Source organism: Gymnoscopelus microlampas, assembly GCF_963454915.1.
Source record: "Gymnoscopelus microlampas genome assembly, chromosome: 7".
NCBI lineage: Eukaryota > Metazoa > Chordata > Actinopteri > Myctophiformes > Myctophidae > Gymnoscopelus > Gymnoscopelus microlampas.
The window spans coordinates 16633173-16652872 of NC_139944.1; the positions used below are offsets into that span (position 1 = coordinate 16633173).

General features: G+C 40.0%; 1 protein-coding gene across 1 annotated transcript; it reads left to right on the forward strand.

The window, feature by feature from the left end:
- Positions 1–10747: 10747 nt before the first annotated feature.
- On the forward strand, positions 10748–15107 carry LOC311049344 (uncharacterized protein). Its single transcript, XM_084062899.1, has 4 exons — positions 10748–11067; positions 12295–12393; positions 13653–13705; positions 14534–15107. Exons 1-4 carry the CDS (start codon positions 10905–10907, stop codon positions 14867–14869), a joined length of 651 nt encoding a protein of 216 aa, XP_083919025.1. The 5' UTR covers positions 10748–10904; the 3' UTR covers positions 14870–15107.
- The last annotated feature ends 4593 nt before the right edge of the window (positions 15108–19700 follow it).

The following is a 19700-nucleotide window of genomic DNA, read 5'->3' on the forward strand; positions in this document are numbered from 1 at the left end:
AAGATGGAGACCTTGCATTGTCCCACAGATCTACAAGCTATCGGCGTACAGATTTGGTGTCGAGGGGAAAAAGTAGGGGGCTATGTACAGACTTAATGACACGGGTTAACAAAGCATTTAGGGTTTATTGGTTAATGGTTTATGGTGAAGGACATTTGTTACGACCCCCTGTCTAGGAGGGTAGGGGAGGTGACATAATAATGGACGACAAAGTCGCTTTCAAAAACGAATTGATTTTATTTTCCTTTTTTTATGCAGAGATTTCAAACTCTTTTTGTCTTTTTTTTCACCAGTGCCAAAGAACTTCAGGGTGCCGGTTTACATTTGTAAAAAAGGCTAACTAATAAAGAAAATTACCCCTAACCTAAACCTCACAAAAGAAAAATATACATTTACTAAACTTACTTACCTAACTAAAGAATATACAAAAACAAACAAAGTGGTTAAACCAAACAAAAAGACCAAACACCCCTACAAGGCGAGTGAACAGATAATGAAATGGGAAAATATATACAGAGTAACTCTTAACTCAAAATAATAATGGTAAAAAAGCAACAGGTTTAACTATAAGGTAACTGAAGGTCAAACAAAGTAACTGAATTAGTCAAAGGTCACTGAAGGACAAATGAACAAACAGAACAGAACAGGGTACATGGGTTCGGAGAGACAGAGGGATTGAATCTCTGCTTGCTCTTTCAAATGAGAGCGACCAGTCCCCATGATAGTCAGGGCAGAATGAGATTTTGTAGGTGAGTGAGCTTCAGAGAACAGCCAATCCTGGCTTGGGCGGAGACAACAGGGGCGACGAATAAGAGCAGGGGAACAGGGCCAGAGGCTGGACCTGTCAATCTGGACAACCTGAATGTAATCAGCCACTTCACACTCACACCAGCAATCAGCACCACACCCAGTCACACAGCATTCACACCAGTCTCCACCTTATAAGGATACAGAAAAGCAACAATATAACACAAGCCACAAATAATACCACAATATTCCAAAACTTCCTAATTATACCAAAATAAACCAAATACAAATATATTAGAATAAATACAAATACGGCTGGCCGTAAGAACATTATTTAAGCATTTTAGAATGTAGCTAACATTTGCAACAATCTGGTGGTATGCATGTGTGTATGTGGCAGGTTGGACTTCTGGAATTAGCATTATTTTAACCTTTTTGCATACTGGAGTTTAAAGCATCATGCTTGCAGCCTACTGTGAGATAGTCATTACATTTGATGCAAACAGCGGCCCATCAGCTCTGCTCTCATCCGCAGCGCTGCTATTTTTAACACACAACCACATCCTCCACCGCATGGTGCCAAGCAATGTTTATGCACATAGTAGCCTAGGTCAGTCGGATTATTTAGCACACTTAGCACATTTAAGTGCTGTATAATAAATAAATACAAGTTCAATCAGAACTACAAAAAACGAGAAAGGAGTCAAATTATATTATTATTATTATTACTAGTAGTAGTATCAGTAGTAGCTACTGTATAGTATATTCCAATATTCCGAATATACTTCCTTTTAATTTATCTCAACTTCCCCTTCAGGACAGCCTAGTGATCATTCCCACCTCTGTTAATGAAAATCTGCACATTCGATTACAATACTAAAGGCAATGCAGAGTAATTCATAAAAATGCCACGAAAAAAATTATAAATATAAACTACTGTAGCAGCAAAAAGGGGTCATAAAACATTGTCATATCTGTGGTTGTGTTTTCAGGTAATACGGCTGTACGGCAGGCCGTTGTCATGGTAGCTGTCTTACTGCTGCTTGTGGTCGCTGTGAAACAGGTCTACCAACGTAAGAGTTTCCATCTGTGTGTGAGCATGTGCATGCGCGCACACGCACGCACACGCACACACAAAATGTTAATTTTTCAGGAAATGAAAAAAGAAAAAGAAAAGTGGAGTTAGGAGGTTTTGTTCAGCTAAATGGACCTCCAAGCTCACAATGAGGTTGGAGGTCAAAGGGGGTGGAGCATGGAGTCAGCAAAACCAGCTAACTCCACCCCCTTTGGTGGAGTTTGCTGGTTTAGCAGACAGTTTGAGGATCCAATGGCTGGTTTTGTCAAAAGCGCTTTTTATACTTTTCATTGGTTCAATATTTTTTTAACCAACATAGCACTGATTTATGGAGAAACTGAGTTAGCTGGTTTCTGCCAGACAGCAAGACATACTCAAGCACCCTTTTATTTTTCATACACAGTTGTCATTCCTAAAACACAGAACATGTAGCTAGAACTATATAGCACTTCAGCTGTTCTTCAGTGGTTCTTTGGGATGGTTGTGGTCCTTAACCCATTTAGACCTGCATGAGGCCGATTCTAAAAACACCTTCTAAGTTTTATGAAAAACTTCAAACATTTATTCAAATATTACAAAACAATGATGTTGCTATATACGTAGTGTACATAGCAACAACTACCCCAAAAGGGGTTCCTGGATTGAAAGGTATAGTTACATATACTGTAGGGGTTCCCGTCCTAATTGGGTTAAAGAAGGTGCTGCCTGTATAGTAATAGCACCAAAAACAGTTCTGCTATGATTACGGGCCAAATAACCTTTTGTGCTGTATAGCACCATTTAAGTTTTGTGTGTTTTCCAATTGTTTTCTCCCTTTTCTTCTCTTCCCTGTCTCTTTCTCTCTTACGTGTTGTTCTTGTTTTCCGTTCCAGGAGTTGTGGTTGTAGTTGCAAAAAACACAAAGAACGCAGCAGCCATGATGAAGGTGTGTGTGTGTGTGTGTGTGTGTGTGTGTGTGTGTGTGTGTGTGTGTGTGTGTGTGTGTGTGTGTGTGTGTGTGTGTGTAAATGTATTTGTAAATGTGTATTTGTTTGTGACACCAACCTAAGACTACACACACTGTCTACAGCTGGTCTAGTGACAAACCAGCAAGGTTGGCAAATGTCATTAGGACCGCCTCAGAATGCATCATTACATCTATCTTATTAAGAAAAAAAAACAAAAAGAAGAATTAACGATACAAAGCGGATAAAAGTGCCAAATTGGCATGAGGCTTCTTTAGGACCTAGTGATGGATTCTAGCCTTGGGATCCAAACTTTATTTTGAATATTTTCCCTACAATTCAGCCATATCAATATCCATTAAAAAAAACAGGCCGATTCATTTTTTGGCTTTTAACTCTTGAACCGCAGGTCATAGCATCAAAAATATTTTTTCCCTGGACTTCCCTGGAAAATATTCAAAATAAAGTTTGGATCCCAAGGCTAGAATCCATCAGTAGGTCCTAAAGAAGCCTCATGCAAAAGTTGTCGCTTTATCCGCTTCTTATCGGTAATGCTAACAAATAGGGTTAATATACTGGACTAGGAGGGTGCCGGGTGGCTGGGTGATAATTGTCATTATTGCACGTATTCCTACGGGCTGGGGTGGCCCCTGTCAGTAGACAGTGTTGGGCAGGAGGAGTAGGACAAAGGCTCTACATCCTCCCGGTGGGGGCTCCTCACTGGCAGGTGAGTCTGTAAGATACTACAGCAGTGAAAACACACAAAAACAATTGTGTGGGGAGGAATCAATTGGCATAACAACCAAATTGGGGAGAAAAAGGGGTCAAAAGCAACAAACAAACAAAAGTGAAATAACATATTTATGAGGCCCAAAATATTTGCACCATAGAAAACCAAGCTTGGATCCCACTCCATCGTCCCTATAGTCAGACCTGTGTTTTGAATGTTGAAGATGTCACATCATGTCCAGTCATGATGTTCAGACAAAATGATTGAATTTTGTATTCATCAATCCTTCCTCAGAGCCTTTATGAGGAGATACCGCAGCGCCCCCTCGCAGCCGACGCAGGAACAGCATCCCCCACTGTGACACACGTCTGCCAACGTAAGAGTTTTCATCTGTGTGCGCACGCACACACACACACACACACACACACACACACACACACACACACACACACACACACACACACACACACACACACACACACACACACACACGCAAAACAACACATACTCAAGCACCCTCCGTTTCATTTTTCATACAGGGTTGTCATTCCTAAAACACAGAACATGTAGCTAGAACTATATAGCACCTCAGCTGTTCTTCAGTGGTTCTTTGGGATGGTTGTGGTCCTTTAAAGAAGGTGCTGCCTGTATAGTAATAGCACCAAAAACGGTTCACGTGTTGCTCTTGTTGTGTTTTCAGTTCCAGGAGTTGTGGCTTCAAAAAACACAAAGCACGCAGCAGCCAGGAAGAGCCAGGAGGTGTGTGTGCGTGTGCGTGTGCGTGTGCGTGTGCGTGTGTGTGTGTGTGTGTGTGTGCGTGCGTGCGTGTGTGCGTGCGTGCGTGCGTGCGTGCGTGCGTGTAAATATATTTGTAAATGTGTGCATTTATTTGTGACACCAATCTAAGACTACACACTGTCTACAGTTTGTGTAGTGACAAACTGGCAAGGTTGGCAAATGTCATTAGCAAATGCATCAGATTCATTACATCTATCTTATGAAGAAAAGAAAAGAAAAAAAAAGAAAAGAAGAAAATCTCTAAAATTTTAAATAATGCACTTGGGTGGGGCAGTAGTAAAGTGCCTGAGGTTGTGGGTTCAAATCCACGTGGTGCATCCGGCTATGTCGAGTGTCTATACGAACACAATTGGCCCGTGTTTCGGGGGACGGAAGCCAGGTGGGGAGGGTGATAATTGTCATTGTCAATTGTCATTTCTGTGTTTTCCTACGAAAACACAGAAATAAATGTGTGTGGGGAGGAATCAATTGGCATAACGATTAAATTGGGGAGAAAAAGGGGTAAAAAGCAACAAACAAACAAAAGTTAAATTACATATTTATGAGGCCCAAAATATTTGCACTATAGAAAACCAAATTTGGATCCCACTCCATCGCCCCTATAGTCAGACCTGTGTTTTGAATGTTGAAGATGTCACATCATGTCCAGTCATGATGTTCAGACAAAATTATTGAATTTCGTATTCATCAATCCTTCCTCAGAGCCTTCATGAATATGAGGAGGTACCGCAGCGCCCCCTAACAGCCGACACAGGAACAGCGTCCCCCATTGCCTCTGTTTCCATCACAGCCACAGCTCCCACAAACCAGTGTGGCGTTCTCCACTACAGCACCATGGCTTTTCAACACATCTCTGATGAAGTGAGACAAGGCACTGATGCAGACCTTTCTGCAGTCAACGTCAACCAAAGCCCAACATGCTCTGCTACCAGCTCCCCTCCCAGATCATGTGAGAGGACCCTCTGAATTCTACTGTGTCGTCAACAAGTAACTGTGTCTAGAACATCACTATCTCTGTCAAACACACACCTAAGTGCAGCTGAGGCGAGAGATGCGCGAGAGAGAGGCGAGGGGGGTGACAGAGAGAGAGAGAGAGAGAGAGAGAGAGAGAGAGAGAGAGAGAGAGAGAGAGAGAGAGAGAGAGAGAGAGGTCATTCAAAATTCAGCATTTAGCAGCCAAATGGTTTGGGTGCATAAGGCATGGGCTCTAATGCCTGATAACAAGTCCCGAGTTTTATTCCTGACTGGCCGGGCCATTTGTTGCATGTTACTCCCATGATCTCTCCCGATTCAATACATACTGTAATAGATTTCAAAGTAGTAATTATTGTTCAGAATGGTCTTCAATGGTTTGGATCCTACATACATCTCAGACGCTCCCTATAAAGCATTCAGACCTCTCATATCACTGGTCTCCTAACTGTACATAGACTAAAAATCTAAATCTGGCATTGGTGCATTTAGTCACTATGATCCCACTCTCTAGATCATAGTGTATAATAAGCATAGTATCTCGCTTATCACCTGAGATCTGCTCAAACTGTGTCATCTTTTAAAAGCAGGTGTGTGTGTGTGTGTGTGTGTGTGTGTGTGTGTGTGTGTGTGTGTGTGTGTGTGTGTGTGTGTGTGTGTGTGTGTGTGTGTGTGTGTGTGTGTGTGTGTGTGTAAATCTTTATTTAGAAATGTATGTTAGAGGATAAGCCCCTTGAGAACTAATTTTAAATATGTTTCACCCACAGTCACCCACAACTCAATTTCATTCCCCTTAGCTCCAGCAAGTACATTTGTCGACGATCACCGGGCAGAGCTCGTCGAGAGAGTGAGGATGGTCAACCCTATCCTGGATCTGCTCCTCAAAGAGGAAGTCATCAGCCAAGAGGGCTACGATACTGTGAGGTCTAAGCCCACCAGTATGGAGCAGATGAGGGAACTCTATTCACTTCTGAATGCGCCAGAAGCCAAAGTCATTTTCTACAATGGTCTTGAGAAACATGAGAGGTTTCTTTTCAAAAGTCTGAAAAAGTAATTATCATTACTTAATTAGAAAATAAACAGTACTGGGTTTGGTGATGTTCCATATTGTCTGAATCAGTTTTGTTTGTGTTCGTTTATGTCCTAAAAGAGTGACTTTGAGAGCTGTTTCACCGTATGTAAGTCAATGAGGAGCATATTTTGAATGATCAATTTCTAATCAATGGAGCAATTATTTCGTATTTATTGTCGGATTTACATCATGGCAAGGTAACTACACAACCCAAACCTCTAACAAAGTGGTCTTGCCCTTTAACAGACAGTTAAGAGAAAATAAAAGAGAAGTGTAAGAAATGTAAGAGAATTTTGCTGCATGAGGCCCACTTTATTAGAAAGATAATGTTCATTTTCAGGCCATGATGCTTTCAGTGCTATTTTTGCATCATTCACATTTATCCTCTTTCTATTTCCAAGACCTTTTTTTTGGCCTGCATTTCATTATCCGGCATTATCCTGATGGTGTTGTAGTTGTTTTTATGTTTTAGTGTGGTGCTAACTTTACATGAGTTGCATGAGCTGATTATATCTACTTTTTCTTTTTCAATAAAATTATTTTCACTTATTTAATTGTCCTGACCTATAAGATTCACAGATATACTGTTAATTAGTTTACATTTTCTGCAACTCACAGCATGTTCCTCCACCACTCAAAATGGACGACGGCCAATCTGATTGCAGAATGTGACAGAGAAGGGTAGCAACAATCTAGCAACCGTTTCCTCTATGAAACCATAGAGCAATGTTAACACAATTTGAAACTATAGCCATTGTAGATGTGAAATATACAGGATTTTGGAAAGCAAAGACAAAACAACAGAAACTTTCTGCAAATCAGGGGTCTTAAGTAGCCAATCAGAATAGTTGAAGGGTAATTTCACTTTCAAACATGTTTGGGGTCATTTTAACATCTACTCAGGCTTTTGTGAGCACCCTGGACAGTTTTTAAGTTGCTTGATTCAGGATTTAGATATTTGATATTCAAATCAGACACGCCCCCTTCCTATACAAACCCATTGTAACTTCAAACTCCATTTTAACCATGATGGATTCATCGAAAACACCCGTCCTTGGTTCTGGTGACTCATACAGCCCTCCTAATACATGAGGGGCCATGTTTTTCTTTTATTACTTTTTTCATGAATTTTATTATTTATTTTTATCGTTTTTTATTTATTATTATTATTTAAAAAAAATGTATTGTTTGATTGATTGATTGATTGATTGATTGAATATCTGACCTAGTAGCCATCTGCACTTGGACTGACTGGGTTAACAAAAGGTATAACTATTAAAATGTATAGATAGGTATAACTATTGTGTTCAAACTGTCACCGGTGATATGAACATGCATGGTTAATGAATTTGTATATATGGACCTCAATGGACATGCAGGGGGGGTCGCTTGTTCTCGATAGTGACAGGTTAATGAATTTGTATATATGGACCTCAATGGACATGCAGGGGGGGTCGCTCGTTCTTGATAGTGACGTGAGTTGAATAGGCTATGTTGTAATGATGAGCTGTGGTTGTTTGTGACACAAAGTGTGTGCGTGCCTGCGTGAGTATGTGTGTTTTTTACTCCCTGACAACTCTCCTCAAACTTCCATTTCGTTTCAAGTTGTTCATTTCACCGTTTTACTTACAAATAATGGATCAAACACCTGTGAGTCTCGCAGGGGCGGGAAAAATGGATTTAAAGAGCCCTCTTCGCCTGAAGCTACTTCTAATCTAGGGAGTATCTGACAATAACCTGCATTCACGTATAGTGTCTACCTTCTAGGGACTGACATTAACACCTTATTTTGTGTCAACTCTTAATTTGTTGTTTTTCTTTTTTTCACCCTCTATTTTTTTTCTGAAATGACGCCTCTGAAAGGGTTGGGTTTAAATGATGTAAAAGAGAAGATGAGGAAGCAGCAGAAGGTAGAAGCACAGAGAAGGACACTGATAACAGCTGGAGAAAAGCAGTGGAACACAGTCTAACAGCAGTCTGCCAACATGAGACTGCTGCTGTTTATCATTCTCTACACAATGACAGGTAAATACCTACTCTCACTTTACTAAGAATTGTATTTCACTAAACACTACTCATCCATTATGGAAAGAAAATCTGGGTACTTAAATGTTAAATGAATCCAAAATCACAGATAAAAAACATCTTGATTTGCATTTGTTTAATGCTAAAATGTGTCACTTTACTCCACCAAAACTAGGCTGTTGGAATAATAGGATATCATAGAAGCACAAGAATGATGCAATTCTCAAAATTGTAATGAATTCTAATTTTCAGATGAAAGTGTATAATGATAATGAAGATGAAAGGTGTTTTATTGTAATTTTGTGTATTCGCTACTGGCATATTTACTTTAGAATCAGCTTTAATTAAACATACATTAAAGAGATATTGTAGTAGTGTTGATAATATGACATTCATTCAGGTACATAATACACCATAGGTTCTATGTACTGAATAAAGACAATAGTCTTAATGATGGATGTTTTTAGTTGAAAATAAATAAATGGCTCAGGGGTGATGTGGAACAAATAGGAAATACTATCACAATATGCCTTTTGGGGAGTGAGACAGTGTTGCAGTCCCTCATGTCACTTTAAGAGGGATGACATGCAAACAGGTCTTAAGCAGGACTTAAACCAAGCTGTTGTATCACTGATGAGTGAACTGCTTTAGACATAACAACCCTCATCTTAAAAATATGTAACCATATTTCTTAATCTTAAACCATATTTCTCTTATCCTAATTGGCAGGCTGTGGCGTTTCCTTCGAGGTGAAGGGATGTCCTGTTGTAATTTTCACATGCAAATACCCCCAAGGAGAGAAGGCAATAGAGGAAGTAGGCCTACAGCTCTGCATACAAAAGACGGCGAAGTACCGCTGTGATTTTTTATTAAATAGTACAAAAAGTAATTTGTGGGAGCATAATGACAGATTCCCCAACACAACAAAAGTACTTGTGGAGGTGGTCATAGATGATGGTAAGAGACATTAAATTCATCATCTAAACCAGTGGTTCCCAAAGCTTTTAGCTTGAGACCCAAAAGAGAAATTCTCCCCGGGACCCAAACTAGTGAAAATAGCCGATCTACATGCAGCTTGTAGATCTGCTATTTTCACTACTTCTTAAAAGTTTTTTTCCCCTTCAATTAATGGATTTTCTTTTTATGGAATTCTTTTCCATTTTCTTTTTAAAAACCTTTGAATTTGTTTTTAACTTATGAAGAATTGTGAATCCTTTGTAGAACCTTTTGAAAATCTTTTGAATCTTTTGAATCTTTTAATTTAATAATTAAAAACAAAATGTAGGAAACAAAAAACTAAAGGGGTTGCCTATTCACTCACAACCTACCCATAAAAATTGGACCGTTACCCACATATGGGTCCTGACCCACTGTTTGGGAAACAGTGATCTAAACTATTTCAAGAATCTTACTGAGCAATGGCACTGAATGGCACTGAATAACTGATTACATCAACATTTTTTAAATTACATTACATTTTTACATCCAGTTGCTGTCATGTTCACACAGATTGGGTTGGATATAAAATAAGCAACATTGTAAATTAAAGTATATGTCCCTTTTTTTCATTCACAGAGGATAAAACCTGCCCAACACCAATCAAATCCAATCAAATTGCTCAGAAAGGAAAAAAAATCATCATTACCTGCCATTATCCAGATGGCTTTAAGAACGGCACCAAGTACATCTGTAAAGGAGACAATGTAGAGAATTGTACACACATAACTGAACAGAAGGGGATCTCTCTATCAAGGGAAAATAATGTCCTGAATGTTACGATCAGTAATCTGCATTCGAAGAACAAGGGGTTGTACTGGTGTGGGGTGCAGGTGACTGACAACTACAGCATACTGATAAGAAACATCCATATACAAAGTAAGCAGCAAAACTTGTACCATTTTAGCTCTGATTTATTTGGACACAGGAGTCGTGAAACTGAGTAAAAGAATCTGGGGGCTGATGGCACAAAATCCAACTGCAAAGTGAGCAAACCGCCATAGTGGTTGGAGGACGTCCCAAATTCAGTTCCCACTAATAAGATGTATTTATTAAATATCCAATTACCCCCTACTAGTTCATCATTCATCTAAACACTAGCGTCCCTATTCTGGGGGTGAACATTCTGCAAAAAAAAAACATCGACAAGCATTTTCATATTGTACCGAGTCAGTACCATGACAAAAGGGAGTCCAGGCCTGGACTCCATATTTGAGCATGCTTGACACACAACTCCATATACCCGTTTATATAAAAGCCTAGAAATGTGTTTATTTAAATATTATAATGACATGATATGATAATTTACAAGGCTTTATGTTAATAACCATGTATCTCTCTTTCTATCCATCTATATCTACTTGTCTAGCTTATAAATCAAGCTTTGGAAAGCCATTTGACTTGGGACATAATTTGTCATTCTGGTGTAATTATGGAAAACACATAAACGTGAGGAGATTCATCTGTAAAGGAGAAGATGCATTCAGCTGTCACCGTGTCTTAAACACCACAGAACATGACAACGTAACAACACAGTATGTCAACATGACCAGTGGGAGGTTCTCAATGGTGAACGATCTTATAAATAGGAACATAACAGTCAATATCAGCAATGCGAGAGCGGAGGATGCTGGAACGTATTGGTGTGGCGGGGAGGATTCTGAAGGAACAACTGTAGACTTCTACACCAGAGTTCAGCTGACTGTAGGTATGTTATCACAATGTGTACCTACATCAGTGGTGTCCCGTCAAGGTTCAAGGGGTCCGGTGATTATTATAACATGCACATACTGTACAATACAGCTTGTAGCAACATTGTAGACAGCGAAATCATTTACTTTGAGCTTCCTCAACATGACGGATAACAATACAAATAAAATAATATAAGATAAAATAGTAGTTAAAATAGAAATAAACTGGTGGGAGAGCTGACAACGAAGGGACACTGACATATTTCTGTTGAGGCTTCATAAGAATTGAACTATGCTTTCATGAGGCCAAGTCCCTGGTCAGTACTAAAACATCCTGATGGGCTGCACTAGCAATTTCACGGCTAGGTGAATAGTCAGGGTGAAGTAGAGTTTTAGTTTGACATCACAAGCAGTTCACACAGTAAATATAGTGGCAATGTGGCCTTGTTTTTTTTTTTACAAAACTGAACATGCATTGTATAATGGTGCATGTAAATATGACCTTTTTCCAAAGTGCTTTGGAAATCCCTAGATAAAACAAGTTAAATTATGATGTCCCTGCCCCAAGATGGAGACCTTGCATTGTTCCAAAGTACTACAGATCTATAAGCTTATCAGTGTACAGATTTGGTGTTGATGGGAAAAAGTAGGGGGCTAAGTACAGACCCTTTGGTGACGCCGGTTAACAAAGCATATAGAGGGGGCGTTCTGAAATTAGCAGCACCTTTTTGTGCATGCTTGAGTTTAAAGCATCATGCTTGTAGCCTACTGAGAGCAAGTCATAACATTTGATGCAAACTGCTGAAACAGTGGGCCAACAGGTGTTCTCTGCTCTCATCCGCTGCCATTTTTCACCACAACTACATCCTCCATCGCACAGTGCCAAGCAATGTTTATGCATAGTAGTAGTAGTCAGGTCAAGTCTGGTTATTTAGCACACTTAGTACATTTAAGTGCTGTACAATAAATACATAAATACAAGTTCAATTAGTAAAACTACAAAGAAAATGAGAAAAGAGTAAAATTATGTTATTACTACTACTACTAGTAGTATATTCCAATATTCAAAATATACTTTGTTTCCTTTAAATGCATTTTAACTTCCCCTTCAGGACGGCTTACTGATCATTCCCACCAAAGTTAATGAAAATCTGCCCATTCGATTACAATACTAAAGGCAATGCAGAGTAAAATGAAAAAGCAGTTTATATAAACATTTTCATATCTGTGGTTTGTGTTTTCAGGTAATCAGACTGTGGCTGTATGGCAGACCGTTGCCATAGTAGCCGTCTCTGCCAGTTTACTGCTGTTGCTTGTGGTCGCTGTGACACATGTCTGCAAACGTAAGAGTTTCCGCATGCACGCACGCACGCAAAACACATACTCAAGCACCCTCAATTTCATTTTTCATACAGGGTTGTCATTCCTAAAACACAGAACACGTAGCTAGATAGCACCTCAGCAGTTCTTCAGTGGTTCTTTAGGATGGTTGTGGTCCTTTAAAGAAGGTGCAGGCCAAGGCTCCAAAAAGTTGACAAGTCCACCAATGCACGTTTTTGTATTTTATTTACCTCCAAACGTGCAGAATTATTCACTGTGCAGGGCCGGGCAAAAATAATTCACAAATAAATAAAAGACTGGCCAAAACAAAGCTCCAAATAACAGGACTTAGGAATATACACTTGACAGCTAAATAAATGAAACAAACCAGGAGCTTAAGAAACTATAACAAGGAAAACCTTCAACAAAGACCCTGGTAGCTCTCCCCTGGATGTTGTCACAGGTAGCCTCAAGCCAAACTGAACCAGGTCCCTCACCTGTAGCATGCCTTTTAAGCAGGTGAGGCAAACCATCACATGTCCACTAATTGGTAACTATAAAACTCAAACAAGGCTAACTAAGGCCCATAAGATATTTTACACAATTAAGTCCTAATGAAGTAAGTTAAATATGTTCATTACAATGTTTCCCAGGCACCAGTTTAGTCATATATTATTAACTAAAGCCAAAACATAATACCAACATACACCCCTCCTCCTCTACAGTGCTTGGCCCATTCCAATCAACAGGATTGCCAGCACTGCCGAGGAGAGACAGGTGACCCCACAAACAATTTCACTTCCCCACACAGTGTCAATCAATAAACATTTAAACAACCCTTTCAGTCACTGAGTGTCAGATATATACATATAAGGACACATGCAATACAACACTACTAAATACTGTTCCCAGCCGGCTTGCTGGTAAAGGCATTGGGAAGCAGCTGTGCAGTGTGTGTGCATGCAAAGTTCCCTAATGTCTATAGGGCACGGCTTTCCCCGTGACAGTAATAGCACCAAAAACGGTTCTCCTATGATTACGAGCCAAATATTTTTTTTGTGCTGTATAGCACCATTTGAGTTTTGTGTGTATGCCAATTGTTTTCTCCCTTTTCTTCTCTTCCCTTCCCTGTCTTCTCTCTCTCTCTCTCTCTCTCTCTCTCACACACACACACACACACACACACACACACACACACACACACACACACACTCATGTGTTATGTTGTGTTGTGTTGTGTTGTGTTGTGTTGTGTTGTGTTGTGTTGTGTTTTCTGTTCCAGGAGTTGTGGCTTCAAAAAACACAAAGAACACAGCAGCCAGGGTGAGCCAGGAGGTGTGTATGTGTGTGTGTGTGTGTGTGTGTGTGTGTGTGTGTGTGTGTGTGTGTGTGTGTGTGTGTGTGTGTGTGTGTGTGTGTGCGCGTGCGTGCGTGCGTGCGTGCGTGCGTGCGTGCGTGCGTGCGTGCGTGAGTGGCTGCGTGCGTGCGTGTGTGCGTGCGTGCTTGCGTGTAAATGTATTTGTAAATGTGTGTATTTACTATTTAATTGTGACACCAACCTAGGAGTACATGATGTGTACAGTTAGTCTAGTGACAGACTGGCAAGGTTGAAAAGAAAAGAAAAGAAAAGAAAAGAAAAGAAAAGAAAAGAAAAGAAAAGAAAAGAAAAGAAAAGAAAAGAAAAGAAAAGAAATGTTGTAGGTTCGAATCCACCTGCATCTGGCTTTGTCGAGCGTCTATAGTAGACTCTATACGAACACAATTGGCCCGTGTTTGGGGGAGGGAAGCCGGGCAGGGGGGGTGATAATTGCCATTGCACATATTCCTACGGGCTGGGGTGGCACCTGTCAGCAGGTAGTGTTAGGCGGGAGGAGTCGGACGAAGGCCCTACGTCCCGGTGGGGCCTCCTCACCGGCAGGTGAGTCAGTAGGATAACAGCAGTGACTGACAACACACAAAAAATGTGTGTGGGGAGGAATCAATTGGCATAACGACTAATTCGGGGAGAACTTTTTTCCCCAAATATTTGCAACCAAATTTGGATCCCATTCCATCGCCCCTAGTCAGACCTGTGTTTTGAACGTTGAAGATGTCACATCCTGTCAAGTCATGATGTTCAGACAAGATGACTGAATTTCGTATTCATCAATCCTTCTTCCTCAGAGCCTTCATGAGTATGAGGAGATACCGCTGCGCCCCATATCAACCGACGCAGGAACAGCATCCCCGATTACCTCTGTTTCCATCACAGCCACATCTCCCACAAACCAGTGTGGCGTTCTCCACTACAGCACCATGACTTTTCAACACATCTCTGATGAAGTGAGACAAGGCACTGATGCAGACTTTTCTGCAGTCAACGTCAACAAAAGCCCAATATACTCTGCTTCCAGCTCCCCACCCAGATTTGAGGACCCTCTGAATTCTACTGTGCCGTCAACGACTAACTATGTGGTGAACATCACTGTCTCTGTCAAACACACACCTGAGTGCAGCTGAGGTGAGAGACACGTGAGAGAGAGGCGAGGGGGTGACAGAGGGGAGAGAGAGAGTGTTGTATATGTTTTAAACCTTATATATTGTAATCATTAACCCAGGAGACACAAGGTCCAAAAAGGTCCAGCCCTCTGTCTCCACCCTCTCCTTCCTGCTACACACAGTTGTAAATCAAATCAACAGCTGATCAAAGGACTCAAGTGTGATCTATCGCTTCGTCTAGGTAGAGTCTCATGTTTCTAGGGCTATAAGCAAGATACTATGCAAGATACTATGCGCCGGCCCCGGCCGCAGGAGGGTCTATGGAACGCTGTTGATACTTTGGTTTTTACCAAATACATTGACTGAGAGTTGTCTGAACGTTTCAACTTTTCTTCAAACAAGGCCTCAGAATCTTTTCACAGAACTCCGAACATTTACTACAAGAGAGAGCGAGATAGAGAGAGAGAGAGAGAGAGAGAGAGAGAGAGAGAGAGAGAGAGAGAGAGAGAGAGAGAGAGAGAGAGAGAGAGAGAGAGAGATGTTAATGTTCTCTCTGTTTCCTGTCTCTCTAGTCTACACTGTATCTGTCAATGAAGACTCAGCAAAAGTCCCTAAAAATAACCAAGAAATAAAAGTGCTGCAGCCACAGTTCTCACTGAGTTCTCACATTACTCCTATACTAGATCACTTGATTGGCTCCCGATTCAATACATACTGTAATTGATTTCAAATTAGTAATTATTTTTTAGAATGGTTTTCAATGGTTTGGATCCTAAATACATCTCTGACCTGCGCGCTCCCTATAAACCATTCAGACCTCTCATATCATCAGACACTGTTCTCCTAACTGTACCCAGACTAAAACTCTAAATCTGGCATTGGTGTATTTAGTCACATATGATCCTACTCTCTGGATCATAGTGTATAATAAGCATGGTATCTTGCTTATCACCTGAGATCTGCTAAAACTGTTATCTTTTGAATGCAGGTTTAAGACCTTCCTGTTTTCTCAGGCATTTACTGTACAGTAGTTTAGTCAATCTTTGCGTGCGTGCGTGCGTGCGTGCGTGAGTTGTGTGAGCTGTGTGAGCTGTGTAGGGTCGGCTGCCACTAATGCTGTCATTTGCAGAACACACACTTGACTAGATTTGTGTGTAGTAAGAGTGATTAATGTAATGTGTATGCTTTTGCATAATATTTTATGTAGGGATTACCTATGATTTATATTTCTATACAGGACAGGATTAGTGTAAGTATGTGCATATTATTATTTTCTCAATATTTTCTTTATTTCCTTCGCTTTTTGCTTTTTTTTGCTTATTTCTTTACTTTGTATGAAATGTGCAATATAAATAAAATTGGATAGACTTGACTTCTCTCTGACTGCACAACACTACAATATAAGAGTTAAGGCCAGTCCACACCAATTCAACTCTTTGCAACTCCTTGCAGCATGCAACTACTTGCCACTACTTGCAACCATTATTACCCTAATGGCAGTTGCAAGGAGTTGAATTGGTGTGGACTTAAAACTGTTTTGTTGCAAGGAGTCTGGCCTTTATGCATGCGTATGTGAATGTCTTGTCGAGGAACTCCAAATATTCGATTCGGAATTCAGGTGTCATATAGCAGCAATAGCAGTGAATGAACCATTGACAACCATGACAGGAAAGAGTAAGAGTACAGAACCAAATCAAGATAGATGAAAAACTATAAAATAAAATGACAATTAGGTTCTGTCACTATGCATCTGCACTGGCTCTCTGAATGAATGGGTGAAGCCTTTTCTCCACGGTGGAGAGAACACCACGTTTTGTGTAAAATCCATTTTGTATTTTTGGGCATAAAATGTATTATTCCCCTGGACGGAGAAACTTAGCATCAACAATAGCATTACAGCTACCGGTGTATTTATTAGTTTAAAATATATAGATTAAATGAATAAATACATATATGAATACAACTTTTATTTAAAACAAAACAAAACAAACAAACAAAAATATCACTACTGAAGTCTCTGTTACTATACTGTAGGATGAATCAGGCAGGCCAGGTTATGTTGGAGGTTAGGGAGGAGACATTTAATGATAGAATGATATATAGATATATAGATATATAAATATTTTATTTCAAACTGTATTTACTTTATTTGCTTTGCAACATAAAGTTACAATATACTGTACCTGCTAGAAGTCAGAAGACTTCCAAGTTGTTGTTGGAACATGGCAGGCACTGTTGTAGTTTAAAAATAGTCAGTGTAAAACATTTATTTTATTTTCCGTTTTTCTTTCTTTTTTCCCTATTCCTTTTCTCCATTTTGATTTTTGATGGAAGATGAAAATCCTATTTTATTTGATATATGTTTTATTATAAACAGAAATTATGACCTCTTTCTTTTCTTTTTTTATTGTGTTTTCAGAGACAAAACACCAAAAAAAGGAATGGAGAAAAACAAAAGTACTGTTGGTTAGTTTTTCTTCTACTTTTTTTGAGGAAGGAAATGGTTTATGTAAAGCAGGACATCAGGAAGCAGGACACTGATACAACAGCTGGAGCAAAGCAGTGGAACACAGTCTAACAGCAGTCTGCCAACATGAGACTGCTGCTGTTCATCACTCTGTACACAATGACAGGTAAATACCTACTCTCACTTTACTAAGAATTGTATTTCAACTAAACACAACACATATGCATTATAATTGGGTACTACATTTTTTATTTGCATTTCATCACCTACTTAAAATAATTACTAAATTGTGGAAAGCTTTACTGGGTACTTGATTATGATTGAACAAGAAAAGAATGACATACAATAGATGTCATTGTGACTGGAGAGCTAGGACATATTATCCAATGTGAGAGTGTGTGACGCATTGTGGGCTTGTAGATCTGCTATTTACAAAAACTTTTGACAAAATGTAAAAAACGTGGAATGTTTTTGCAAACATTTTTAGACCACAAATGTTATGCTGGTCCCTGGCACTAACCTTGTGGTTGGACATGGACATACAGTCAGTGGAAAAAGCATTCACATTTTTTACTTTAGTAAAAGTATCAATACTACAATGTACAGTAGAAAATGTAGAAATACTACAGTATGTTAGAAAATGTAAATGTCCAAAATTAAAAATGTACTTTAGTAAAAGTACAAAAACATTGGTATCTAAATGTACTTAAAGTACCAAAACTAGAAAGTAGGCTACTCATTATGCAGAATATCCCATTGCACATAGTTGTCAAATGTATGACATCTTTTGAAAATAGCAGATCTACAAGATCTGTGAGCTTGTAGATCGGCTATTTTCGAATGGACGAAATGTATATGAAGGTGAAATGGTTAATGTAAGTTTTGTAATAATAATCGAAATCTACAAAGGAACTAGTAACTGAAGTTGTCAAATAAAGGTAGGCCTATTGCGCACATAACAGGCCTTCACATAAGGCACATAGACCTACTGTAGTGTGCACATAACACTATAACTAGCAAGGTTAACATTAGCCTAGTACTGTAGTAGTTCAGGTGACACCTTGTCAAAACAATAACTATACAGAAAAAAATAAACACTGTGGAAACACGATCGCATCGTCCGTCATCAGCGTCATGGCTGAACGTCAACCTGTTTTTTGCACTTTCTCCATTACAACCCGTACATCTACATAAACGTTCAGGTTTCAAATATAAAGTGCTAACCACATGGCCATGGATGTAACAATTATATAGGGGCCGTCAGAAGTACCCGTGTCTTCCGTATTGTTCAATGAAAAGCATTCTAATTCGATCAGTGGCCTCTTTCTTCGAATTTTCTCCATGCATTCAACTAGGCGACCCTAGCGGTTGGGAGGTGTATTGCACTCTGATACATTGTAACTGTATGAGGAAATGGCCGTCGATCGGATTAAAATGCTTTTTATTGAACAACACGGAATAAACAGATACTGTTGAGGAACCATACATATACGACATCTCTGGCAAACACAATAACGCTCGCTACACACGCGCATAAACACGCACGCACACACACACACACACACACACACACACACACACACACACACACACACACACACACACACACACACACACACACACACACACACACAACCACAAGAAATCAAGACAGCAGCGTCATGATCCTCACCCCAGCCAGCAACAACAACAAAAAAAGATTATGGCCTACCTTTCTTTGAGGTAAACTGTGAAGAATAATATTGCAAAAATAGTTCCAATCCAGTGCATAACACACAAACAAAAACTCCTCATTTTGAGTCACGAGCGAAGAAAAAGTGTAGGCTTAATGTGTGTGCAACATGTGTGTGTGTTGTTGTCACGTGACTACTAGCAGCGTGCCTGCCGCCAGGGCACGCACGCGCGCACACACACACACACACACACACACACACACACACACACACACACACACACACACACACACACACACACACACACACACACACACACACACACACGAGATTGTCGCGGGGGAGGGGCTACTAGCATGGAGCTAGATGCTATAGCCCGAAGGGACAGTCATGGGTTTGATTGGTTGTTGTTGGTTGTCAGGGCAATATCACAACCAATCGGTGGACGGCCAACAAATGATCACATGTTCCAGACCCTTTTTTAGCAAAAACGCCCCCTTTTTCCTACAAACAGGGAATTCGTTACCCAACCCCGCCCCTTTTTCACCGATGCCCCGCCTCTCTTTAAATAGCTTCAGAGGTTAACTCCCACATTCCGATCATACCGCCACATCTGCATAGTAGACTGGAGCTACTCTCCAGTCAAAAACATACACAATGCATCTTGATTTGCATTTGTTTCGTTTATCTAATTTCTTCTCTTGAATAACTA